General features: G+C 37.1%; 1 protein-coding gene across 10 annotated transcripts in view; it reads right to left on the minus strand.

Moving 5' to 3' along the window:
- The window catches only part of RP1 (RP1 axonemal microtubule associated), a 212,701-nt gene that overhangs the window by 124,800 nt on the left and 60,276 nt on the right, over nucleotides 1-27,625 (minus strand). For all 10 annotated transcript variants that reach the window (XR_008575914.1, XR_008575913.1, XM_054817077.1 and 7 more), the window contains exons 10-22: nucleotides 26,568-26,644; nucleotides 26,433-26,464; nucleotides 26,164-26,293; nucleotides 25,036-25,139; nucleotides 22,076-22,252; nucleotides 21,254-21,466; nucleotides 19,977-20,154; nucleotides 18,159-18,290; nucleotides 11,936-12,138; nucleotides 8,123-8,212; nucleotides 5,941-6,073; nucleotides 5,517-5,668; nucleotides 3,080-3,234 (exon numbers count right to left, since the gene is read on the minus strand). Coding sequence is in view for 8 of the 10 variants with exons in the window: in XM_054817077.1 (XP_054673052.1) it covers nucleotides 3,080-3,234; nucleotides 5,517-5,668; nucleotides 5,941-6,073; nucleotides 8,123-8,212; nucleotides 11,936-12,138; nucleotides 18,159-18,290; nucleotides 19,977-20,154; nucleotides 21,254-21,466; nucleotides 22,076-22,252; nucleotides 25,036-25,139; nucleotides 26,164-26,293; nucleotides 26,433-26,464; nucleotides 26,568-26,644 (1,776 nt within the window). In the remaining 2 variants the exon portion in view is untranslated. The remainder of the gene's footprint in view (nucleotides 1-3,079; nucleotides 3,235-5,516; nucleotides 5,669-5,940; nucleotides 6,074-8,122; nucleotides 8,213-11,935; nucleotides 12,139-18,158; nucleotides 18,291-19,976; nucleotides 20,155-21,253; nucleotides 21,467-22,075; nucleotides 22,253-25,035; nucleotides 25,140-26,163; nucleotides 26,294-26,432; nucleotides 26,465-26,567; nucleotides 26,645-27,625) is intronic.

Genomic DNA, 27,625 nt, shown 5'->3' on the forward strand with positions numbered 1-27,625 from the left:
TTATTTGTGCAAAGGTAAGAGCTGTGTAAGTAAAATATTCCTGTGTCAGATTAAGAGACTCACGTGGCATGACTGTGCTTATTTGTATAGCTAAACAGAAGAATATGGCACAAAACATTTTTTTCAGTACTATGGGTTGAGTTCTAAGTATAATTTGTATGTATCGCAGTAATTCTTAAAATCAAAGTTCAGTGTTAAAAACAAAGATGGAATAAAATATTGCTCTTCCTTATTCCTCCTACAACTTGAGGACAGACAGATGAGTCTCAAAACGTACAAACAAAGGTAAATATTGGTTAGGTTTCTTAGGCATGCTACTCTAAGCTACAGATAATTTTGAAATCTTGTCATGCAGAGAATGGTTTACCAACTCTTGTAGTTTCCTCCTGCTTGGTAAAAAATCAGCTGGTTTTCTACAGAGGGAAATAAAAATCAGAAAGCTTCTGGGTTGTTGGTTTTTATTTACTTGGTTCACTCCCTTGGACTATTCAGGAATGACCTAAACCATTCAGTCTCCTACAAAGCCTGTTGGGAATCCAGTATAAGCTGAGCAGGATGAGTCCAGAGCACCTTTTGAAGGTTCCTTGTTTTTTGTCTTGAAAACATTAACAGGGCAATTCATATAAGAGCTAGTCCCTAAGAAATAAATTTTGTCTTACTAGCCAACTACTTATTTATATCATTTTTGCTAAAACCTGAACACACATGTATCTTCTGCAATCCTAAATGCTAAAAAGTATCAGTCTGTAACTAACAAATACTGTATAATTGAAATCCAGTGAAAGCCGTTGGATGTTCAGCAACGAATATCAGATTTTAAAGTCAGATAAAATACTGATATTTCCTCGGCTAAATCAGAAAAAATACAGCATTTTGTTTATACCCTGGATCATAAAGTATCAATGTGAAATAAATCTATGAGGCTGAATATTAATAAATTAGAGAGATTTCTCAAGAAAAAAACCCTCCCCCCTCCTTGAATAGAGCACAATGTTTCAGCTTTACATTTTTGCCAACATGGAAGCTACCCCTGACCTCCACCACTGACCTATTTTAACCCTTCTTCAGTGCAGTACTTCCTCGCAGAAAAGTTACGAATGAAAAAAAAAAATCTCTGTTTCTTCTTGATGGTATCTGTCAATGCATAATTTTTGCTGATCAACATCTGATGTTAATTATTACAGAATTAATACAGCAAAGTGCCCTGACATGCATCATCCCTAAGCCGTGTAAACCACAGGAGGACGGCTATGACACCAAGTTGATTTTTCACGACTAAGTTGGGCAGCAGGCCTGATTTCTCTGTAGAACTTCCTGTTAGGAAGTTTTACCTATATTTTTTTAGAAAGGTAGCAACTACAGCTAGCAACAACAGCTGGTCTGCAGCCAAATCTACTCCAGAGAAATTCTCAGTCTTATACTACCATTTAAAAACATGTTACTGATTGAAGAAAGATATCAGTTTTAGAGAGTTTTATAAAGGTGAGAGAGCATCTTTATTCCTGTTTTTGAGGATATTATACCAAGAGTGGCAAGAAGGTGTTCAAGGTTATAGAATTCTTTAGGTTGGAAAAGACCTTCAAGACCAGCAAATCCAACTGTTAACCTAGCACTGCCAAGTCCACCACTAAACCATGTCCCTAAGTGCCACGTCTACACATCTTTTGAATATCTCCAGGGATGGTGACTCAACCACTTCCCTGGGCAGCCTGTTCCAATGCTTGATAACCCTTTCAGTGAAGAAATTTTTCCTAATATCCTCCAATCTCAACCTCCCCTGGCACAACTGGAGGCCATTTCCTCTTGTCCTATCACTTGTCACTTGGGAGAAGAGACCAACACCCCCCCTGGCCACAACCTCCTTTCAGGGAGTTGTAGAGAGCGATAAGGTCTCCCCTCAGCCTCCTTTTCTCCAGGATAAACCACCCCAGTTCCCTCAGCCGCTCCTCTAGACTTGTGCTCCTCTAGACACTTGTGCTCTAGACCCTTCCCCAGCTTCGTTGCCCTTCTCTGGACACGCTCCAGCCCCTCTGTGTCTTTCTTGTAGTGACAGGCCCAAAACTGCACACAAAACTCAAGGTGCGGCCTCACCAGTGCTGAGTCCAGGGGGACGATCACTTCCCTAGTCCTGCTGGCCACACTGTTTCTGATAGAAGCCAGGATGCTGTTGGCCTTCTTGGCCACCTGGGCACACTGCTGGCTCATACTCAGCTGGCTATTGACTGATACCCCCAGGTCCTTTTCTGCCAGGCAGCTTTCCAGCCACTCTTCCCGAAGCCTGTAGCATTGCATGGGGTTGTTGTGACCCAAGTGGAGGACACAGCAAATTTGTTATGTAACAAATTAATAAAAATCCGGACAAAGTAACTAGGCATTCTGCATTTATTAAATAATATTTATTGTTATTAATTTAATATTATTAATTAAATACAATTAATTCTAGTGCCTTGTCACATGGTCACATTGTTTCTCTACACTTCCTTCATTTCACTGAAATGATGCACATAGCCAAGAGATAGGCTGCAAAACTGGAAACTCCAAGTGTGGGATTACCATAATATTTTTTCAAATATGCAAAATGCAACACATATCAATTGACTTTTAAGATGCTAGTTTAATAACTCAAATGGAACAACCACAAAATAATACTGACTTTTGGGTATCACATTTGTCTCTCTAACAGTGATCTGTTTCAGAAAGAGAATGAATGTTACTTCTGGATGGTGAATCTGTTGTCTTTCCCATTTATAAATACACTTTAACTTAGAATCTTTTTGTGTGCTTTTTATTTCCTTCTTGAATAGGTCACTCACACTTATGGCACTGATCCTTGTATGATAATGCTGCATTGGACACTCTAGTAACACAGCCACAATACGACCATTTAACCTTTGATATGCACCGTACAGCATATTAACTGAAGCAATCTGTTCTGGAACAAGAAATTTTGTGAATTTTATGAAACCACAAAATAATCCAAGTTTGTCCTTTCTTGGAAAATTCATATTTTCATATTAGTACACTTCTTGGCATAATACTGTTGGTGATGTACATTTAAGACTATTCTGGTAAAAAGTACCTTTCACAATTGAAAACATATTCCGAGCTGTTCTCAGCTTCTCTGACAATGACTTTATCACAGTACCAATACCGGGACTTGGCATTAGCCTCACAGCGCAACAGCACCTTCTGCAGTTTTCCAAGAGATACAGCTTCCACTTCAAAAGCATTGGTCTAGAAGAGAGAGACAGCACTCCACAATTTGCAACCACTAAGAAAGTCTGAAAGTTGAAGTATTTTAAAAGCCTGATTAACTCTCACAAGGTACAAAGATTCCTGCTGTTTTTAATGACAGCTGGACTGTACTCAAAGTGGTTGGATCTGAGAAGATAAATGTCGTTTGATTATGTATCAGAGTAAATGAGAAAACACAACTAGAATCACACCACAGTAATAACCCCAAATAAATTGTTTTTTTCAGCCATCATCCAAAATGCTGCGTGCAACCCTTCACTATTGTTTCAATACCCCACCATTTACAACTATTCTTCTCTAGTTAAGAACCAGTTAAAGCTATTATTTCTTTTGTTGATATTTATTTAAAATACAGATTTTCGCACCCTTTGCTCTTTTTGGTCTCACCTCCTCTATTTGCATTTTATTCTGCTGGAAGAAACTGAAATCTGAGATGCAGCTTTCCCCTTGTTATTCATTTAGGCTTGTGCTTACAGTTGGCAAAGATTGTTTTCCTAGGAGCATGAAGCTCAGCAGGTGAAAGGTTCAGGTTGGTAATTTTCTATCACAGTAAAAAGCATATAGTTTTCTCTCTTTAAACATAACAGTCCAGGATGCGCTTCTCAGTAAAAGGAAAACAAAGGAAAGATCTACATTGGAAAATGCATTTCTGGACAGTTCTCAGTCCTTAGCAAATGGCAGAATTGAGACTGCCTGTGCAACTTTAGTTTTCCCTTGTGTATATGTAATATATGATCACAAGCTATTCTCTCTGAAGGATCCCTGCCTCAAATTGTGCACAGGCAGGACTGGTAGCTTTTTAATATGTCTTTTTTATCTTCATTATCTTTATGACTCTATGCATTATTTACTGCAGCCACCCAAACAGTTCAGTGAAGCAGAACTGATTTCCCCAGTGACCTCACTTTTGCACTTTTTCAATAGTACCCCAGTTTTCTGCAAATGCTGAAATCTATTTTTTGAAAGGCCATCTGCATAATGTTTCATTTTACCTATACAGTTAATGCACAGAGATTATTGCCAAAAGCCGTCAAAGATGCAAAGTAGCTTGAATGCTCAACTGAGAAACAGAGGGCTTAGTTTATTGGCATATTTAGCATTTCAAAGAGCTTACTATGTCCAGATCAGAATTGTCTTGGAACAAACCTCAGTTACAGCTATGGTTGCTCAGAAAAGTTAAAGTGGTTAGGCAGCAAAACAGAAGCACGCGAAAAGTGGTCACTCAGGGAAGCTTTACTTGAAGTGGTTTGCCTAATATCATGTAGAATACCTGTGGTAGGGATGAAATCAAGTTGTTCAAGTCAGCACTCAACTGCCTGTGTCTCAAAATGATATATTCCAGGCCCCGCTCTGCCTCTCCATACAATCCACTGTCTCCTTCACCAATTTCCATAAGAAAGTGCACTTTGAACCACCCCTAGTCCCTGTATAAATAATATGCTGAATTTACTATCAGTCTGGCGAGAATAATCCACCCAGAAAACTGCAATTAAATTCTGAATTTCAGTTGGAATAGAACTGCATATCTAATACATTGGTAATGGTATAAAACATATTATTTAAGATAGTATAGATAAGTCTGAAGTTTGCCAGTGGGTTATTGTTATGCCTTGCATTTTAGATACTGCTTTTTAATTTCTAATTAAATGTTTCACTAACAGCTTGATATCATTTGTTAGACATACAAACGTTAGTTCTCAATAGCTCACAAGGGAAGAAACAGGCTTAATAGAAGGTCATAAGGATGCTAGTGGCAGAGCTAAGATTACATTCAGTAGTTCCTGAAATTCAACCATACACTACTGCAGAAAATCAGGATGATGTATATTTTCCTTATGGAGGAGATAGGAGGTAATTGAAAGAAAATTTACTTTAAATCTGCCCTATATTAATCACAATACTATACTATTGTCCATTAAAAGAAATACATAACAAACAGTCCTACTAAGATCTGAAATCATGGAACAATTTCTGTGCACTTATTTGGAGCCAGCTGTAACTCATATTACCTCAACAGAATATGTTTTAAATTCATAGGCAGCACTTCTCACCATCATAGATGGGTTCTTCAAATCATTTTTCTTCCCCTTTTCCTGCCTGTGTTTTCACTCATTCTAGTCATTCCTGGATCAGTAGAAAATTATTTTCCTTAGTTCTTAAAAATTATTTTGGTAAACCTCTTTTTATTAGGAACCTGTTAAGACCAGTAAAAGTTACTTAGTTATATTTACATAGCTAAGCAAATTGTTTCTCAGACTTACCATTCCTCTCTGAAATGTCGCTGGTATACCAGATTTACGCAGAAGTCTTAGACCAGAATCTCCTCTTTTTCCATAGATACACAGATAAACTGCAGAATCTGTATCAGCTTGCTCCAAGTCACCAGTGTAGACATAAACGTGGTATAAAACAACTTCCAAAAGGAACCAAAAGAAGAAAATACAAGTTATATGTAATCACAATTCATTTTACTCACTATTTAATGGAAACAATGCCAGCAAGTTTGATTTGCAATTAATTTCCTGGAATATATTCTCCAGAAATCAGTCTAACTATCTGTTTTTAATATTGCTAAGACCACATTTAGGAATGTACAGCAAATGGAATATAATTCAGATGACATTGATACTGAAAACCACGTAACCAATATATGCATAACCATGCAACTGTGAAGTACACACATACTTGGATAGACAGGTTTTCCAGCTTCCACTACTGGAAGTTCACAGAGAAAATTTCTATCATCACGGTTCTTTGACAGCCACGTGTTTGCTGGAAAATTCAGTGTTTTCTTGCTCTTTAGGTGTTGCAGCATCACCTAGGGAAGAAGCAACTCCAACTATGACTCAGTTCATTCTTTCCAGTGTTTTGCTTCTAAACAGCAAAACATAATTTTGTATATTTTTTTCTTCTATCTCAGAAAACAATGAGACGATCAGTAAATATGATATACAAAATTGCACTATGAAAACACTTTTATTTTGGCCACTACTTTGTAACTTGGCTTATCACTTTAGAGGATCTTTAATCTGTGGTATTGCAGCTGAAACTGCCAGCCTCTATTCTTTGAATACGTCCTGGACTTCAAAATTATTCTTGGAACAAACAAATTTGTAATTGAAATTTGCTTTTGTGCCATGAGAAATGTCACCAATTCTGATTTCTCTCAGGGAACCACCTCCATGTAACATTCTCTGGAGTACTGAAGACTGAAAACTTTCTGATAGGTGAGCTTAGGTAAGACTGCACCTTTGGAAGATGTGGAAATTGACACATTTTTGTATTAAAATGAAAACAGGATGAAACTCATCATCTATATCCTTCTGAACTCTGGCAAGGAGAGGATATGTTGAAATACTAAATCAATTTGGCTCTTCTACAGCAGAACAAAAGACAACCTGGGTGCCAGCAGCCTCTATATATTCCTCTGAAGATAGTTAGAATTCAAATTCCGAAGTTATTTGCCACTGTATGATACCTGTCTTACTGTTTTCTATAACTAAGCAGTCTCCTCTCTTTTATGAGAGCAATTTTTGTTGGTATTGAATTATAACAATGCTTACTACAGTTTTTTCCATAGGACTTCACCAGCAAAAGGACATCAGTGCCAAAAAAAATTGTCTTTCTGCAGTTGTGTTTTGAATAGCGTACATAAACCTTGCAAACAAAATTATGAAAATAAGTATTCACATTCAAATTCTAAGACTTAGGAAATCAGGACAATATATGCATTTATCTCACTTTTAAAAAAAAAACCCAAAACCACCAAACCCCAACAATATTTCAAGTAAAATAAACCGTTCTTTTAACTCCAAAGCATGTATTTATTCTAACATTATATACTTTTACAGCAGTGATTCTTAATCTCTACTGTTTATTGGCAGAGCTCCCCCTGCTGATCCATAACAATCACAAATATTAGCTGATTTGTCAGAAAAACACAGCTTGCAACCCAATTCATTTCTTTCTGTGAAAAGAAACATTTGAAATCCCTGGGGTACCCTATGAAATTTGGACCAAAATGTTAAAGATATATTCTGTAACCACCAGGATGAAAAGTAGGATTCCTGCAACCATTTGAGCAATGGAAATATTTATATTTACATTCAGTTTTGCTACGGTTACAGTTAAAGCCTTTGGATTAATGTAAAAATCTGTTATTACTGTGTAAATCTGGTTGTCTAAATCAGGCTTTTTAAGATGAATTGAAGGCCAAAGGATAAGCTTGTGTCTTTTACATATTCAAAATAAGAAACAGAAAACAAATACTTATATACAATTCCGAAATAAATCTTACATGGGGGTCAGTGTTAGCAAGAATTTAGTATGAAATTATTCTGGTGAACATCCCTAAATATCATGAGAAAAATAGAATTAAAACAGAAGCAGAAAAGAATAATTAATTCACCAAATTGGAAAACTAGCAGTTTCTTTTTCCATGAAAATGAGCTATGCTTGGGTCTACTCTTACGCAAACTTTGTTCATCATTGACATGTAGTTGTCATGGGATAATTGTTGCTCCAACATTTTCAATTTTTCATAGCTGGAATTTATAGCTAGACTCTCCCTAACACACACTGAAGAGTACAGGCGAGCTTTCAGAAAGCAAAACTTGGTAGAACCCATCAATACGCTAAAATTCCTACCTACGAACTAGATGAATTAGGAATAATTGCAAAATAATGCTACATATTTCCAGCGCTCAGGAGAAGGACTGTCATCCCTAAAGCAACCTAAAACAAAGCAACAAGAATGCAACACAATCAGCATTTTTTGATTTATTAAGCTGTGGCTTCATGAAAAGATAGGCTTTTAGTTCCTATAAAAATTAATAAGGCAGGAAAAAATGACTATACAAAATCTCACCCTTTGCAAGTTCCATTCTGATTGCTCATTCAGTAATCCATCAAGTTCAATTCTTATCTTGTAGATATTCCCAATGCTTTTTATTTTAACCTGAATAAAGCCAGAACAATACAGCATATAACTAAAGACAAAACTGTATATACCTTACTCTTTAAACTTGTGCGGTAGAGGCTGGATGCTGATTAAGGCCATGCCTTTCATGCAATCTAACTCTGTATCCAGTTCATGATTAAGACATTTCAGTCTCAGTCTCCCACACATATGGAAGAAGCAGCATCCTAATGGCAAGCACAGACCTATGAATTCTATGCCTTAAACTGTTACAGGACATCTTGGGGGGGGAACAAACCAAAACCAAACACACCACCACCACCACCACCAAAATTTCCCTTCCTCTATATTGAATCACATATGAAATAACTCAAAAATCCAGTTCTCATTGATGCACGAACTGCATTTGCCCTGTATTTCTACATTTTGCCATTCATTCAATTTGGACTATATTTCTGGAAAAAAACATAGCTACATCGCGTGTGAAAAACAATACATAAAACTGCATCTGTATCTTTGCAGTTGGTTCCAGATTTCTCTGAACCACCGTAGTATCTGAGTGTACAGGAAGAGCACACAACATTTGATTGGCAGATATTGGATTAAAGGATTCAGAAAAGAGACTGCCTCTATTTTGTCTAAGCAGATTTCCATCTGAGCCCCAGTTTGGCCAGATTATAGCCTAATGAAATTACAATGCTTGCCAGGGAAATGATCTGCAGATATTTGGACTCTTCAAAGTTTGAAGAGCAAAAAAAGTTGGTGAGGGCCGTTCATGAGAGAAATGAGGAATACAAAATTAAATCCACTAAACCACAGGTCACAAATCTCTCATAATGCAGCACAGCAACATGACCATAAACCCTAGTATGTCAAAATGAAGGATATAAAACTTTTGGAGACCTTAAAGAATAAAGAATCTGCAAAACTTTGAAAGTCACTGATGTTATCTTCACTTTCTGACTACGATTTGTATTCATCTGCACTTTCTTTGCACTTTCAAGCTTTATATGTGCTCTTACTTATGAAATCTACTCTATGCAACCCTATCCTATCCTTATCTGCAGCTTATTTGAAGTTTAACCATTAGTTAGAGTGACTATCAATCATTTCAGACCATTTGTAATGTACTGCTAGGAAAGGAAAAGTAAAGGTGTTATCATGTTATCTCTCAAATAATAATTCTATTAACAAAAGTTTGGTGACAGCCTATTCTATTCCATCATTTACATCCCAAAAAGCTACTTATGTTGTAGAAAAAATATTTTCATTTCATTCTCTTAGAAACACCTACTGGTATATTATCCACTCATTCTTCACCTTCATTAATAAAAAGCCCTCTTCTCTTTCCAGAGGTCAGAATTACTTCAATTCCTATATCAGCTTTTATCTGTCTCTTTGTGCTTTTGTATAATAAACTTTTATTATATAATCACAGTGTTACCATGCTTTAGTCAAAGATTTCTAGAAGCAAACAGTTTTTACCCTTGTTTTCCCTAACATTGAAATGCACTCAGTAAATTGCCATGGTTGCTTGAGAAAGAATTTGTGGAATTCACACCTGTATTTGTATTGGTGCAGTTTTAACAAAATAAATGCTAACTCCAGTCTTGTAACAGTGATGTGACAATCTGGTTCCTGTCTTTTCAATCGGCTTAAGAAAATAGCTTTGCTCTGTGGACTCAAATTCTGATATCTTTGCTTATGCTGCATAATATTTCTCTCTGTAATCAGTCTTATTACAGGTAACCTGGAGACTTCAGGATTATAGCAGTACTAAAGTAAGGGTATATATACAGCTTGACTGAGAAAACTACTATTGTCATTTCCCACGTTTCACAAACTAACCAACTCACTTCTCAAGTAATATGAGATAACTGTCTTCTCATTCACAGAGCTGGTGATCACTGAATATACAGTGCTGTCATGTTGGCTGTTTATTCTAACGAATCCCTCTTTAGCCTTTTAGTTAACAAAAAAAAAAAAAAAAAGCTACATGATCATTTCATGTATCACTACAAAACACGAATGTACTGAACTTTGTCAGAATGCAAAGAGTGACTTCTGCCTAGGACAAGCAGAGATCTCCCAGAAGAAACCCTCTGCTAGCCCTGATTTTTCCCATACCCATCTTAGAAAGGAATAAGCAAGCAATGACTACTTACATGGGTAAGGTGAGAGAGGGAAGGCCACATATGAATGGTTTTCATGTCTCATTATAGTTCTACATGAATTTTTCATAGTTGGGCATACTGCTGATAAAGTGAAAGGTTAAAGAAAACTGATTCCAAATTGCCTGATTATTACAGGCTTTTGGAATCTGTTTTCTTCCTAGAACTCCTGGCCAGGGCTATGATTAAGTTGATTACTTTAAAAAATAAAATTTGGTATCTTCTGCTCTAGAAAATATCAGTGAAAACATGTCAAAGATGCAAATGGTAAAAAGAAGATGTAATTTTTGAAGTCCTGCATTCCTATCCTGATTTCAAGACTTATCCTGCTAAACTAGTACAGGATAAAGTTGAAAGGGGAAAAAAGAAAAAAGAGCTCTTACTCATAGGCTTCTTCTCTGTGGATTTATCTACTGCGGACTAAAGAATGAAAAGCACTTTGGTGACATTTGCTGTTTCATGCCCAAAAGCAATAGTGTCAGCATGATGTAAAGAATCCTAGTAGTAGCCCCAGGTGCTGAGAGAAAGATTCTACTCTCTCACAAGATCAATATCCACAGTGCACAGCCATAATGGGCAATATCTATTTTAGAGAAGAGAAATTGGTCCATCTCTTAAGAATATATGGATTAACATTGCAAACATGCCATTACCCAACGTTGCTTATAAATTATTCACTAATTAGGAGAACAGGATTCCCCGTGGATCACAATATATAGCCTACATGCTTAGAAAATGAACATTACAGTTGGTTATCTTCCTGCCTACGCCCTATTCATAGCGAGTATTATTATTAATATTATTGACAGTAACAATCTTGGTTTGTCCCAAGACTGAATTAGAAGAGTTGATGAGTGCAGAAAAAAAAAAATTTGCACAAAACCTGAAAAATGTAACTTCTTCAGTTAGCTGAAGACAGCAACATGTTACATGCATCTCAGACAGAAAGATTTAAGCAAAACAGAAGTTTTAGTCCCTTCGGTAATTTCCTCTCCACCTACCTAGACATAATTTCCTTATTACAACAGAGGTAGGGTTATTCTTAAATAATAACAGAACTCTTTGTGCTTTTGAGACATGATAACGTAGTTTTTATTGGGCTCTTAGTAATTCCATAGGTAAAGGTTCTGGCATTTCAGCTGTTTATAATATGGCAGCTGAGAAAAAGGTTTTCTTCCTTAACTGAACCAGTTCCACAGTATAAATTTATAGTACGCTTTGAAAATTGTATGCATGAAGATTTAATTACTAAATATCCCTAAATGATGTACAAGTCTTACATCAGACATGGTTTGTTTAGGAGTGGTTAGTTTCTAAAGCTAGTTTCAAATCAATTGCTTTAAAGAAATTAATTTACGCTTGCAGTAGTCCCATTTGGGCTACTATATGAGGGAGAGGGGGTTAAAAGAAGAGTATTTCCTCTGTTGCTAACTATATGCACCAAACTGATTTAATGCAGAATTCACAGAGATTAGATAGAGATTTATTTTATGGAGTAAACACAGGAGAAAAACATTTTTTCTTTTCACATGACAGAATAATCTTTGGAAAGGTACACATTAAAATAATGTTTTTAGCCTTCATTAGCTACCTGAAATTCATCCTCCTGCCTGGGAAGAAACAGCTGCTTTCTGTTGTCCTTGGCAAGAGTTATTGGTCCAGCTACTCCTCTGTCTCCATATATCCAGAGAATGACATTTGCTTCAGTTCCCGCGTTTCCTGTCAGCAATGACACTTTCCATTCATCATCTGAAGGAAGGGGATACTCACCACCTTGGGGATTTCTCATTTCCTCTGTGAAATACAGAACATTAGTGGGAGATGAAAATCGACATGAAACTGCCAGTCGCTGTTGTAACTTCAGCACATAAGGAGACCGTAACAGAGAGGGGGGATTGTATTTTTTTCATGGTGAGTGAGATATTCTGAAAAGATAGATTTATGTTTCTTGTCTAGACCAAAATGTACTGATTAGTTGAGCTACAAGAATCAACTGGAGAAGAACAAGTATCTCTCACATGCACTATCTTCTTATTATTCTTTATTCATATTCTGGTGTAGAGTAAGGATGCTATGATGCAGAACTATGGCCATTAAATTAACATTTCTGGTTTCTTAGCCTGACATTCAGGAATGAGTGGAATTACCTGTAAATACTCCTCTAATGCCTTGTGTTGGGACATTATTAGCAGAATCACATGTCTAAGACTAGAGAAAATTTTCATTTCAAATGAAAAAAAAAAGAGTCAGGAAATTAACTTTCTTCAAGCTAAATATTAATTAAATACTGTAAAATACTCAATAAAGAGCACAATATATCCTTACTCAACCATACTTATGCATGCAGTGCCAGCATTTGGGCTAAGGCAAGTTCTGCATGAATGAGACAACAGTAGCACAGTACCATTTTATGAATAAATTTCACAGTTTTAATGCTGAGCAAATATAATTTTGGAAAACATCTATTTCACTTTACAATAGCACCTGGTGATATTTCATCTACCCTGAAGAGAAAAATATCTATATATGCAAAGATGTCAAAAAAACACCTCTGCACATGAGATATGAAAAAATAGACCCTCTTGGGATGGAGGAATTTAGTTTTGAGTATTTTAATCAAAGTGGAGTTTACAAACACCAGATGTCTGGTGTCAATAATGGGACTGCTGACCAGGAAGTCGTCTCCAAAAGAGGGAGTCCTTGCCCCCAAGAATTTATAATCTGTCCTGACACAAGAGGCAGATATAAACTCTAAATCTGAAAAGATGAACCAACACATTGTCTATATGCTGTGTCCTGCAGGGGTTCCCAAACTGCTCTTCATGAGGCCTTTTCATTGACTGCAAAGAGACTTTTTAATATGCTAACCATAATGAATATAATCTGTGCTGCAGATTAATTTTCTTTTGTATCCCCCAGATCATTCTTCGTCCATTAAGTAGCTTTCTAAGAACGAAGCTGTTGGAGGCCAGATGCTCCAAGCACGTAATGGAATTTTGCAGAATTCATAAATAGCCACTGGTAATGATTTGTTGAAGAATTCCCAATGCATCACTATGTATGTTCCTGTTGCACTACATATCTTGCTATCAGACCCCTTTGCTTTTTTATTTACTTGATTAAAATACTGTAGTAGGTTTCTCTGGGATAGAGTTTTTCCCTTCACTTATTAAACTGCCTTTAACTCAAAGGAAAAATTAAAAACAAACCCAAAATACCTACAAAAATTCACAATCTAAAAAAAAACCCCAAACCAAATAGAAAAACAAGTGATGCAAAAGCAATCACTCACCACTAGCAGAATGATGCCCAACTAATCCCTGAGGAATGACTACTTTGGAAAAACTCCTCTCCAGTTTTATTGCTGAGCATGACAACCTATGGTATGGACCATCCCTTTGGTCAGTTGGGGTCAACCGTCCTGGCTGTGTCCCCTCCCAGCCTCTTGCAACCACCTCCCCCCCCCGCCTCGCTGGGAGTGCAGAGTGAGAAACAGAGATGGACTCAGTGCTGGGCAAGCACGGCTCAGCAGCAGCTGGAACACACTGGTGCGTTAGCAGCACTGCTTCGGTCACCAGCCGAAAACACAGCACCAGACAGATGGCTAGGAAGAAAATTAAGTCGATCCCAGCCAAGCCCAGTACAAATACTAAACAAAATAAACCAATAACTATGACAGAAATTTGCAGAATTTATCTGACTGTGCTTTGTTGCTAGCATTGAAACATAACTTTGAAGGCAAAGTGAAAACAGGTTTTGAATCCTTGACGTTTGCTTCTTAATAAACCTTTATGAGCAACAAATTCCACATCCTGCTGAAACACTGCTGAAGCAAATTGGGTAAGTGAAGAAGGATCGAATCTATACTGAGACATGGTCCTGATCTTCCCTTTAAGTTTCCTCAAATGTCACTTTTATGATATTAAATAAATGCTTTTTTTTCTTAAAAGTTGTACTTAAAAAAGGAATTATATAATTACTTGGATCATCAAGTTGTCCTATAGATTAAATCAACATGGTAACTAAAGCACTGAACCTGAACTACGATCCACTAGCATTGAACTCCTAACTGATGTGAAATAATTGCACAAGGAATTGCAAAGGAATTCAGATCCAGTACAAAGTTCTATAATAAATAAGGACTAGCTTCTGGAATCAGGGGAAATTTCATCCCTGGTAAAGACTCTAAAATTCAGTTAATAAATTTTTAAGAAATTCAGAACTGTAGTAGCACGACTTTTACAGCAGTGTTTCCAACAGTAGTAGTATGACTTTGGAATGGTTATAGTAATTTAGAAATAAGCAATAGTGTCATAATATTCACTGTTTTTATTGTATTCTTCATTATGACTGAGAGCAAATTATTCTGAAAGAAAAAAGAAAATCCACACACCAAAAATAAAGGAAAAGGCAAACATCTAATGTTTCAGTGACTGAAATAACAGAACTACAGCAAAGTAGTTGCTGTGGTATAATAAATATTTTTGAGAACTTGACTATATAACTTTCTCTAACTGTAGTTACCTAGCTCCTCACCTGTAACTCCGAAAGCTAGAGTTCCTTCCAGCTATCTAAAACCACATCTTTCTCACAGCAAAGAGATGAAAATTGTCATGAAATGCACAGGTATTCAAGAAGCATAAGGAAGCCCAGGCTGCTCCGTATGCTTTGCACAAGAATTCCATACTCAGCTACTGCAACCTCAAACTACTATCTCTTGGAAACAATTATAATTCACAAACAATCCACAGGCTTGGAATGCTTTTTGCTTCATAATTTACTGGCCCTTCTTACAAATGGAATTCAGTGACATTGATTTGCTACAGGCTAAAAATATTCCAGTCTGAAAAGAGGATTTGATGGTTACCCTGCATTAGTCATGGGAGTTTACACACTTCACGACACCATGCTGTAAATCTATTGCAACAGAAATTCATTCTGATAGGCCTGCATGAGAATGATGAAGTCACAATCCTTTACACAGTTTCATAAAAATAACTTTTTTTTAATTTACTTATCCTAAATCCAAAGTAAAAAGAAAATTATCTTGTCCCAGAAGATCATATGATTGAGTGACAGTTTTGAAATGAACCATCAGAAAAATTAATCTCTGGAGCGGAAGCTTGGACAATAAAGTTTATGCATTTTTATTATGTCTTTTTGTAACAATATTTCCAGTGTAAACCAAATAGAAATGAGATCAGATTTTATTTCTATCTTATTTTCTCTTGCAAGTAAAATATATTAAAAATTGATAGTAACTAACAGCATTCCAGACATACAAGAAAGGAATGTGGAGGGTATAGAAATAATTTCTCAGAGATATAATTTTTTATTACCAAACCACAAAGCTGTTCTCAACGTCACAGACTGCATTGGTGTCATGGAAGTTAATGACCTCTCCCCTTGCTTTCACTGGCACTCACAGGCATGTTTTCACCATTGAAATTTAAACATGATTTGAGAAATACAAGGAACAAGCAAAGAGGAAACCCCCAGTACCGAGTCATGTGGGCAATCCCATAAGATTCTTGCATGCTCACTAGCTGATACATAATATGACACAAGCCTATATTTTCAACAGGACTGTTGATTTTGGCTTGCTTTTGCAACTGGTAATGGAAAAGTAAAAAGGAGTTTAAAAACCTCACAATTTTTGATTTGAGTTTTTAGTGTCTTCTACTTCATCTCCTTTACCCCTAGCTAGACTTGTGGTCCTCTAACCATATACATATTATTTCCCTTCTGTTTTGGGCAGCACATTTGATTGATCTTGAGTCTATAACGTGGTGCCTTGCATGAGTTTCAGCTGACTTGTATCTGACACTCACTTTAATATCTCCATCCTGTGAGCTCTTAAGTAGAAGCTGGGACCTACCATCATCCTTGTACAGTTAAAGAACTTTCTTGATGAATAGAGGACTCACATGGCAACAGGAGAAGCCCCAACTGCCATTGCACAGTTTTCATTTAATTAACCCTAAATCAATTATTATTTGTGAAAACAACAACCAAACCACAGCTACCAGTTAGCAGACACAGACATAAGATAGATGGCACGGCCAGCCTAAGGGTTAATCTGCTCTGAGTTTGGATGCTAAGAGTGCTGCAATAAAAACATCACCCTTTTTTGAATGTTAACTGGGAGTGAAAAAAGCAAATGAGTAATTAATGAATATCAGTTTAAAAATTAAGGCTCACCTCTACGTGTCAAAAGTCAGTTACTTTTAAAGTATTCTAAGTGAAAATATCTTACTAAAAATGAGCATTTTTTTGAAGGGCAGAGTAACTTTGATATTTCTATTCATTTTGCATAAGCAGAGTCCACATTTATGAATGTCAAAAATACTTCTTAAAGTGCTATAGACTCTATGTAACCAATTTCACGGCAGATATTGCTTCTATAAAAGGATCCTTTGTATTCAACCCTAAAAACATCCAGCTTCTTGGAAAACAGGTTTGATGGCTTGTGTATTGTTGCCATGGGTTTCAAACACAGCATCTCTCTCAAGCGCTGACAACCCACAACACTTTAGGAAGGCTTTGTGACACGGTGATACAACATGAAGTCTGATAGATTACGAACGGAAAGTGAGTGTTTTGAGCTAAGAATGGAAACAACATTGCCAGAAACAATTAACAGTAGTTAATAATAATCCACATCTATGCTTTGAATTTTACCAGGTTACTTTGGTTCAACTGAATTTATCTAAAATCTTTCCTGATACTTCACATTATACCCTATGAACAGGTATGTCGTATTTGACGTGTTGTTCACATTGCCAGACTTTTCACGTACACTTTGAAAGAGCAATCTGAGGACCAAGTTCCAAACCAAATCAGCAAGCCACCTGAATTATTAGCTACATGAATGCCTTTGGGACTACCTCTACTCGACTAAGCATGTCTCCCATAGTGGAAGCTTTAATATAATCGTGTCTTTAAAGCTCACTCAAGGTAACATTTTTCCATCATGTGAATGTGCCTCAATGTGCTGTGCGCAGCTCAGTAGTTTCCATTTATCCCATCTGCTTTTTATGGCGATGTGACACAATTCAGGCTGTGCAGACAGGGTCCTTGGGTACATTGAAATAAAAGAGAGGCAAGAAGCAAACATGATCATCCCCAATCCTTAAGAGACGTATCGTTCCCTGTTTTGTTTCGTTCCTTAGTCACACCTTCTTTGGTTGCTAGGATGCTGAATATTCCTGTAAAATTTTTGAGTTAGGGAAGTCATTGACTTAGACCATTTATGCAACTTCTGTAGCTAAAGAAGACAGTGGGTTTTTTATTCTAGTAAAACACATCTGATTGATAGACTATCACTCCAGAAGCATGACCAGAACATTGTTTATCTATTCCTACCGGCCTAAACATAGGCATAAAGCTAGCATGCAGTGCACCAAAACCTTACTGTTTCCCCCAATGAATTATAAAGCAGAAAACGTACGCGTGAGAGAGAGCATAAATGGGAAATATTCCATTAGTTTCAGTGAGCTTTGGATTGGGGTCTGTATCATATGAATCTCTTAATTTCCACAGAAACAGTCCTTATGATAGATGGCTAGTTACTTTTTTTAAAAAAAGGTAATGTGAAATTACAGTTACATGCTGATTGTTGCCTTATCAACAAATGACATTACAATGCCTTTTTTAAAAAACAATAACCGACAATATGTTTTATATTGCATGTATGCATGCATAAGTCTAGAGAAGTATAAAAAAGCTATTCATTGTCTTTCCTGAGATAAGTCACTGCAAACGTGCATGGAGGGCAGACATAACACAATGCTATATCACAACTAGTTGCTTACTTGAGGGTGGAAAAGTTGAAAGGCTTTGAGATGCTGACTTTGGGGCTTTTGCTGGTTGGAGTGGAGATTCTCTGAAGTCTTTCTTCTCTTGACTGGGTGCTGCAGATGTTCCCATAGGCTCTTTCCGGCCAACTGAAACAATGAAATGTAAATTCTGTCACTAGCTACAAATCATTTACTTTTTCTTGCTCATAAGTTTCCCATATGTTCAGTGACAAACACTAATAACAGACCTTACAACGGTTCAACACAGCAGACGCCAAAATCTTTTCTCTACGTATTGCACAGCCACTAGCTTTTATTAGCTTTTATTGTTAGCAGCATGCCACAAACAGTGGAAAAAATATGGCATACCAATAAGCGTCCATTTACTGCTTTGAAAATCTAAGTAACAACTTAACATTGATGTATGAATAAAATGACTTGTTAAAATGTAGTTTTCCCCAAGATAAGTTTCTCCACCCCCCTGATGTTTCCTTTCTTAAGAGTGGGAATGCTGAAATGAAAACTGCTAGAGGCCATTTCTGGTAACATGAAGTGGCAAACAGACAATCTTGGTTGTTCTCTCATAGAAAATACTATCTCCTTTCATCTTCCTTTTACTGATTAACAAGGATTCAAGAGAACTCAAGCCTGTAACAAAGTAACAATTAGCTTTATTTTAATAGCATTAGTAAGCCCTGCTTGGTTGAGAATTTCCATTGAAAACCCTGCTCTTCCAAAAAATAACAAAGGAAAACACTCTCCTCATTTCTACAAGAACACAGTGACCAAAATGCTCTTGTCACCAAGTAGGGACTGAATGGTAGGGATGCTATTACAGTGACTTTCATAATGCTTCTGTAAATCTCGGTCACAATAGGTATAGAACAATTAATAATAAGACTAGTTGTATGTTTTGATACTTTCCCTTGGCTGGTCAAAGCATTCAAGATGACCCTGTTCTGCCTGTATCTGGCAAAAAACTGACTGAATTCTCAGTTTTGAACTGATGGCCAGTTTAGCATTTTCATGACATGTTTCATTTCATAAGACGTTTCATTTCTTTCTTTCTTGTACAGAATACAAGTACTGTAATTCCACTGTTTTCTGCAGTGATAATCCAAGTTAGTTGGCTATGTTTGGTAACCAATTGTTCACCAAATTAAAAACTTCATTCTCCTGAAGGAGAAGAGACAAGCAGACAATCCAGTGACGGTGATCCAGAGTGTGCTGAGAGCTAATTTCTGAGTCCTGGCTAGTTGACTCGAACAGGTCGGCTCCCTGGTGAGGGAGCTTTCTGACTGCAGTAGCTCTCAAATCTGATTATGGGACAGAAGAATCACACAATCAATATACTGGTGGGGGAAATACAATGTATTTCGCACCATTAAAAAAGAAACTGAATACTGCCAAGCAGGCCATCTCTACACTCTAACTACATTCCCTATAAAATCAGGAAAGACTGTGGTATATCTGACAGCAAGACATCTCCCAGGCCTCCATAATCTGTGGCCAGAATGGGGAACAGACCCAGGAAGTCAATTCCATCTCTAACTTCCCACCTGTTTCAATTCTTATGCTCAAAAGTTTATTTGCTCAGTAAAAAAATAGATTTCTTGTGCAACATTTATTGTTATAAAAAGAAAGAAATGAAGAAAAATTAACTAGCTACATAGAAGAAATTAAGTGTGGCCACAATAAAGTTTTCACCTTTAAAATTACTGAAACATAACAAAGGAAATGGTGTCAATCTAGCTTTTACACTTTTGCTTTGAATTTGTCGCACAGAAACGCTAATCACTAAAACAAACTGTAGGATATTAAGAAATTACATACATTTGATGACTTGTGGGTAGAAAAAAATGTTTCTCTCTCCAGTGTTAATGACTGGCTTAGTCTGCCCATCCGGCAGGAGACCAACATATATCCCTTTATTTTGCACTGATTCTAGACTTACAGATCCAGTTTCCAAATTCTTCTCAATTTTAAAGTGACAGTATTCATCACCTGTGCCCTAGGGAATTGAAAACAGAAATGTGAATTCAACAATTGAATTGATGTAGCTAGGCAAGTTGAATCTTTCTTAAGACTTAAATATTACTAACTTCTAATAACCTTTCAAATTAATTTTAGGTTCTTCACAATGCCCTACATTTTTACACACACACACATATATATAAATATCTTGGCCTTGCTTATTCCTTTGTGAATAGAAAGACAGATCACATAATTTGAGTAAGTGAAAGATCACATATGAAGGTATTCCGATTTCTGTTAGGATTTAGGCAAAGTCTAGGATATATTTAAAGGAGTTTCCCACTTAATCAACTTACATCTCAATTATTCATTAGTGGGTTTTATCATCAATTTATTTAGAGTCAATACCACTTTAAATCCCTGAACATGTTTGTGCTCTGCCACATTCAAAACCAATTATATCAGTTCATATCAGCAAACAGACATAGGATTAGTAAACATTGGGTCTAATGAGCAAATACTAATGTCTCATTCTCTTTTTGCTCTCAAATGTAAATCTGCAATAGTTAAACTCCTAACAGGTGGAGAATATTACAAATCCAAATATCAGAATATTTCAACCATTCCCCAAGCCTAGATTTATTAGTAAATATGCAGACTACTGGTGAGGTATTTCAGGAATAAACTCTGTGTGGTTGCCTGATGGAGAAAAAAACTCAGGTTCTTCACTTCAGACAAAACAGAATCATTTGCAAAAACTATGATGCCAACATCACTTCAACATCTTCCAAACTCACACTAGTATAACTGTGGTTGTTTAATAAAAATCGAATTAGCACAACAGAATCTTGACAAAGAGTCATCAGCTATCTAGTAACAAATTTTAACAACATCCACATTCTCAATAGTTTAAAAATATAATCAGATCTTTATAATCAAGTGCCAAGTAGACATGACAGCTTCTCTTGCTATATTTTTCTATCTTTCCTTGGGCAAATGAAGGAAAAAATCTGAACATTTTAAAATATCAACAATGTTTTATCCCATTTTTACCCAAGCAAGGAAAAAAATATTCTCTGCTATCACTGACAATTTACTCAAACTATCTGCAGAGGGAAATACAAAGAACTGCTTACTGTTCCGTTACACTGGTCATCTTTGATCTTCAGATACATTCTTGGGTTTCTCACACTTTCAAACATGCAGACTCCAGAGCCAATTTTATGCACCTTCCAGTAGGATTCCTGCTGCTGCTGACCTGCTCCGCTGCAGCTCCCATCAGGTCTAAGGGACAGAGCCTGGCAGAGACTTGTGTTGAGCAGAATGATGGCACCATGGTGAAACACACCCTTCAGATCAGAGACCAGAAGTCTTTTCTGAATAACACAGCTTTTTTCCTTATTAAACTTTGACATTTATATTGTTTACACTGATTTATTTTAAGCACTTATCAATGCATTTCCATGTATAAATTTAAATGCATAAGTCCCAAGTAATTCAAGTATACCTCCAGCTTTTGAATATTTGCTGCTTTCAGTGCGGACACTAACCTGGATAGTGGAAATCCTTCCCTACTTCACAGCTTCCAACATTCAGAGCACAAGAAGCGCAGCAAGTTAAGGAACTTGTTCTCTTTTCAAATTAAGTAATTCCCCATGCAGCTCTCCTATATGAACATACCTTCCTACTTTCGGAAGGTTTACTAAAAAGTTTAGAGATGCATCTTCTTTGTGTAGCAGCCCACCCTATTTGCATGTACCAGCTGCAGGATCTGCCCCAGAGGAGAGGAAAGGAAAACTTCTCAAGGGCCGCCTACCTGTTAAGCTGTAGTTTAGCTCCACCTGGTGGGAGAGGATCACTCTTTTAGCTTGCAATCCTCTGACATTTGATTAGGTACAACCTGCTTCATAACACTAAATCTTAGAAGAATCTTCTTCATTTCCCTCTGCCCACCTTACCTTGACATGCACAACAAATTCTCTGGAAAGTCCAGCATATCCTGTTGTTGTTTCATCAGCTACTTTGCCTTGAAGATTGAACGTGACAGCGTGACCTGGGTTCCTGGCCGACTCAAGAATGGCACAACCATTTGGTTGAAGGTGAATGCAGAGCTCACAGCAAGTCTTGTCTTTCCCCTAACAAAGTCAAAGTAGGAATAATAAATTATATTAAATACTAGATATGGCAAAATCCAGAACAGAGAGTATCAAGACAGAGTTTCTGTATTGTTCAAGCTTCCACAACATTACCAATCTAGTATGAAAATGTCTTTATATTCTTCAGAATTGCAGTCCTTTACCAAAGTCTTAAAATTGTGGACTCTGGAATTTCAAAGCACAGAAACACTTCATCTTAAGATAACACAGATCTGAGGGTAACATGAAAGACACCTGCGTGCCTCAATCAGAGACACAGTTAACAGTCAGCCTACAAATGCGGCAAAGAAAGGTTGGAATATAAAATTGATGTAGATGGGAAATGAATGACAGCGACTCTCTGCCACCAGCCATCCTTCGTTTGCCTCAGTGTTTCTGCTCATTGATTTATACTTTCTCACAGAAAACACTTAAGGAGTCAGAAGTTTTACATGTAAGTGCACAGCATTGCGCTATCCATGCTTGTCTGTTCAGGTTTGCAGACTGTGTGACACAATATACAAAATACATATTTAAATATTTTGTCAACTCCATCCTCTCATATTTAAATAAAACTAGGCTTTTAATAAATGTAAATACTAATAATCAGCCTAAGAATTTAAGACTTCTGGCTTAGACCATCTAACATTTTTTCAGCATTTTTAAGACTTCAAAGAATCAATATTTCTAAGGAAAACTTTCATTTCCAAGGCACTACCTTCTGAAGAATAATCTTCATACTCAAAAACCCTATCTATCAGATTCAATATACTTCTAAAAGTAAAGGAAAAATTGTATGGATTTTAGAAGTGGTTGTGAAACAAGTGAGCCAGCATGTTCTCTAAGTATAATTAAGTATGTATCATAAGGTCAATTGCAATTTTTGTATTGCCATTTTGTTTTACGTTTACCTATCTTAATTCCAACAGCTCCAAAAAGTTTTAAATGACCACATTTTTCACATTCCCTGGGAAAAGGAACATCTTGCACAACTGAAAATAAGAAAACTGAGACCCAGATTTTCGATAGGTTGCTGAAACTCATAAAGCATGTCAGTAGCAAAGCAGAAAAGAGAAAGTTCAAATTTAAGTACCCAGTTAATAACCTCTCTGTAGTAAGATGCACTGCAATGTGACAGACTGCAAGGGGTTCTCTGTATCAGAATTACACTAATGAACGTGAACACTAGAAAGTCCTGCAAGGAGGTCTGACAGTTTGCCTGGCAGCCTGACACTATCCCCGTTGAGAAATCTAACTCTACTGAGAGTACTCTATTCCTACTAACGCCAATGCCCATCACATAAAAGAGGAATGGGACCAGCTTTGACTAAAAAATTATTCACTGGGTAAATAAGGGGAAGAACTCAAAAAGGTGAAAGGGGAACAGCTTCTTCTCTCATCAGTAGAAGAATTTAATCAGAAAGAATTCATTTCTACAACTCCATTTGCCTGCTTGTATTCTTCAAGTGCTGAGAAAGAAAGGCAATAGTAAGACTTTGAAGATGGGATGAAAAATCAAAATGGATCAAAACAAATCTGGAATATTTCAGTTAGCTTATGACAGGCATATTACTTAGAAAAAGATGCAAAGGAAAAATAGGCATTTAAAATCAGTCCTTAGAATTTATACTTATGCAAAAAAAGGAAATCATAGAATCATAGAATAGTTTGTGTCGAAAGGGACTTTTAAAGGTCATCTAGTCCAACCTCCCTGCAATAAGCAGGGACATCTTCAACTACATTGTGTTGCTCAGAGCCCTGTCCAACCTGGCCTTGAATGTCTCCAGGGATGGGACATCTACCACCTCTCTAGGCAACCTGTGCCAGTGTTTCACCACCCACATCATAAAAAATTGCTTCCTTATATCTAGTCTAAATCTACCCTCTTTTAGTTTAAAACCATTACCCCTTGCCCTGTCACAACAGGCTCTACTAAAAAGTCTGTCCCCATCTTTCTTTTAACCCCCCCTTTAAGTATTGAAAGGCTGCAATAAGGTCTCACTGGAACCTTCTCTTCTCCAGGCTGAACAACCCCAACTCTCTCAGCTTTTCATCATAGGAGAGGTGCTCCAGCCCTCTGATCAACTTTGTGGCCTCTGGACTCGCTCCAACAGCTCCATGTCTTGTACTGGGGCCCCCAGAGCTGGACGCAGTACTCCAGGTGGGGTCTCAAAAGAGCAGAGTAGAGGGGCAGAATCACCTCCCTTGACCTGCTGGTCACACTTCTTTTGATGCAGCCCAGGATATAGTTGCCTTTCTGGGCTGTAAGCACACATTGCCGAACCATTTCCAGCTTTTCACCCACCAGTATCTCCAGGTCCTTCTCCGCGGGGCTGCTCTCAATCCCTTCATCTCCCTGTATTGATACTGAGGGTTTCCCCAACCCATGTGCAGGACCTTGGACTTGGCCTTGTTGAACCTCATGAGGTTCATGGGCCCACTTCTTGAGCTTGCCCAGGTTGCTCTGGATGACATCTCGTTCCTCAGGCATGTCAGAAAGATATGAGGACATTCCAGGTACCTTGTCAACATGTGGCAAGCCAATATAAATTACGACTTGGCATGGCCTGGTATTCCTGCATCAAATCATTTAGTCTGTTAAAAAATCCTACCAAAGAGTAAAAAGTAAACTGTGAGAAAACAGACAAAACCTTATGTCTAAATTTTCCTGTTGGTTGGAACTGCAGTTCTTAGCTCTTTATCTGACTGGAAGCACAATTATTCTTTTTGAACAGATAATGAAATGTAATTATGAAGGAGAAATCAGTAATAGCATTTCCTACCTTTCCAATTACATGGCCATTGACAAGAGCAAGAGCAAGACGTGGCATGTGATGACTGCTGAATATATATATATTTCTCCTTTTGACATTTACATCAAAAAGACCTAAGAGTTAAATGAAAAATGTTAGAAGTATGAGACTATATTAATTAATATTTGCATTTAATTGCAATTGATAATTTATTATTTTCAAGGGAAAAGAATGAATCAAGTGTTTAACTCAACAGTTTGACCTCTCTGATCAATGAATCCCCTCCTTCCTTCAGGAAAAGGCATCTAGAGACTACTGTCTACTTCAATGCCTTGAGAAGAAAAACCTGAAGAGCTAATGATAAAGAACAAATGTCTTTTGATCAGCATATATGTATTTTTCAAAAAAATCCATAAAAAGGAGCTGAGGACTCCAGTGTAATGAACTGGGCTATAGCAATGAATTGACATGATAAAAAACAGATCATGTAGGGAACATAAAGCTCTCAGGTAGGAAAAGAGAATTCATTTTCTCTGTATCTATATTAGAATTTCGAAAGCAAATCTTGCAGCATAGCTCATGACTTCTAAAATTTTAAATCTGGCCAATTTTCCAAACAATTACCTGTTATAGCTACAAAATACTGATGAAAGCTAAAGTAGTGCCATTCTTATTGTTCCCAGCAGTAACAGCAGATTTTTTAAACTGTTCTACCAGTGCATTATGTTGCCCGTTTGTAAGGTGCAGCTGTCTCTGGAGGACTCCTGTATATATCTATACACTCCCTATTAATGAACTATACCTGGAAATTTGAACTTGCTAGCTTAAATGGATCTAGTTACAAGACTGTAGCTGTCCTTGCTATGGCATTTCCGTGGGAGCATGAAACTGCAGATGACAAGAAGTTTCTGTTTGGCAAGTGAAAGCCAGTCACAAGATTCCATATGAGAGGTTTTTTGTGCTTTATATGTAAACCAAGCATATAATTTCTGAGTTCTTATAGCCATTAATACATGTAGATATTTTAAGTAAGGAAAATGTTTATTATAATTATCTACTCCTATTCCTTACAGGAGTCACTGTATGACATCACAGTGAACTATAAAGTCTTCCTTTCTCGTATCTTTTATGCATACATCCATATGAAAAATACTTTACCGTATTTGTTTTTCTTGTCACCAAGAGCATCAACTCTGCTGTCTGGACTGAGACAAATGAAGCCATGGGTGAGCCTGTTGTAAAACTGAAGTGTATTGCCTTCCTGAAATTTCCACTTTTCTGCAGTCCACTGGTTTTGTAAACAAAAGCAGAAAAGACTTATGAGAAGATGATACGCAGGAATTTAACGTACATGAGAACAACTGACCTGATTTCACTCAAAGTATAATTTGAATGGTTTAAATAAAAATAAAAAGGTACATTCTTACAGTTTCCTGTCTCCTGAGTTCCAGCTCTTGTCCTGTACAGATAAAAAACGTGTAATTAATTTAGAGAGCATCCTCATTCCATTTGACACAGTTGCAGTGAGGCTGGGTTCTCCCCCTGCATCAATTTTCACTTACTTCCTGGAAATGTGCTGGTATCTGTCACAGTCAGTTCTCTAGCAATATTGCCATCATCCTGCCCCTGGTCCAGCCACCTAAAAACCAGAACCCATTTCAGTAATATAACCTTGACTGGCAACTCCCACAATACTGTATACATGGCACCTGCATACTGATAGTTCCTGTTCTATTTATTAAAGTCTCAAGGCTGACAAACAGCAATACGAATATCCAGCTTTAGTAAAAAGAGATTGACTTCGGCAAAAATGGCTTTGTTCCTGATGAAACATAAATACATGCTTTCCTGGACCGAAGGACAAGAGCCTAAGCCAATAGATACAAATCAGAGAACTCGTATCGATCCCAGATCAATAACAAAAGATGCAGTGGTCATGATGTTTGCTCTTCCTGTCTGCAAGAAGGCTACAGAAGGATGCAAATTGTTCCATGCCCTGAAAATCCCTGTACAGGGAGGCAAATCCAACACGGGCAGCAATTCTACCATGTCTGAACCATACCTTTACAATGCCATTGTACCTGCTTCACATCTGCTTACATAAGTTAAGTCTAACTCCATTTGAGTCAAAAGGATTCACATGCTATGGGATCAAGATCAGCAACCACGGCATCGGGCTCTAACAATAACCAGCACATACCCTGTATTTTTCTGCCTGAAAAGGATTTGAACTATCCCTAAATTATGTATGAAGCTAGCATTATAGATCTCTTCATAGCAGTTCATCTCATCTAGAATACAGAATCAAAATTAGGTCAGGCAAGGATGAGGTGCTGTATCTGATAGGCAGCAAGCCCTTACTCACACATAAATCAGTTTCAGTGTGCACATCGCTCACTCCGAGCTGTCTCAGGCAGTTATTTATTCACTCCGAGAAGTGAGAGGAGGAAATAGAATTGAGGTGCCACTGGCAAGCTGCAGCTAGATTCATACGTGACTGGACTTTACCATTCCTAATATTTGCACTGATTTTTATCAATTATAATTTTTCCATACGGTGTTGAGGATTAATCAGGCATAGACAAAATTACAAATGAGCTATAGAACAGAATATTCAGAA

This window comes from Grus americana, chromosome 2, assembly GCF_028858705.1.
Source record: "Grus americana isolate bGruAme1 chromosome 2, bGruAme1.mat, whole genome shotgun sequence".
Lineage (NCBI taxonomy): Eukaryota > Metazoa > Chordata > Aves > Gruiformes > Gruidae > Grus > Grus americana.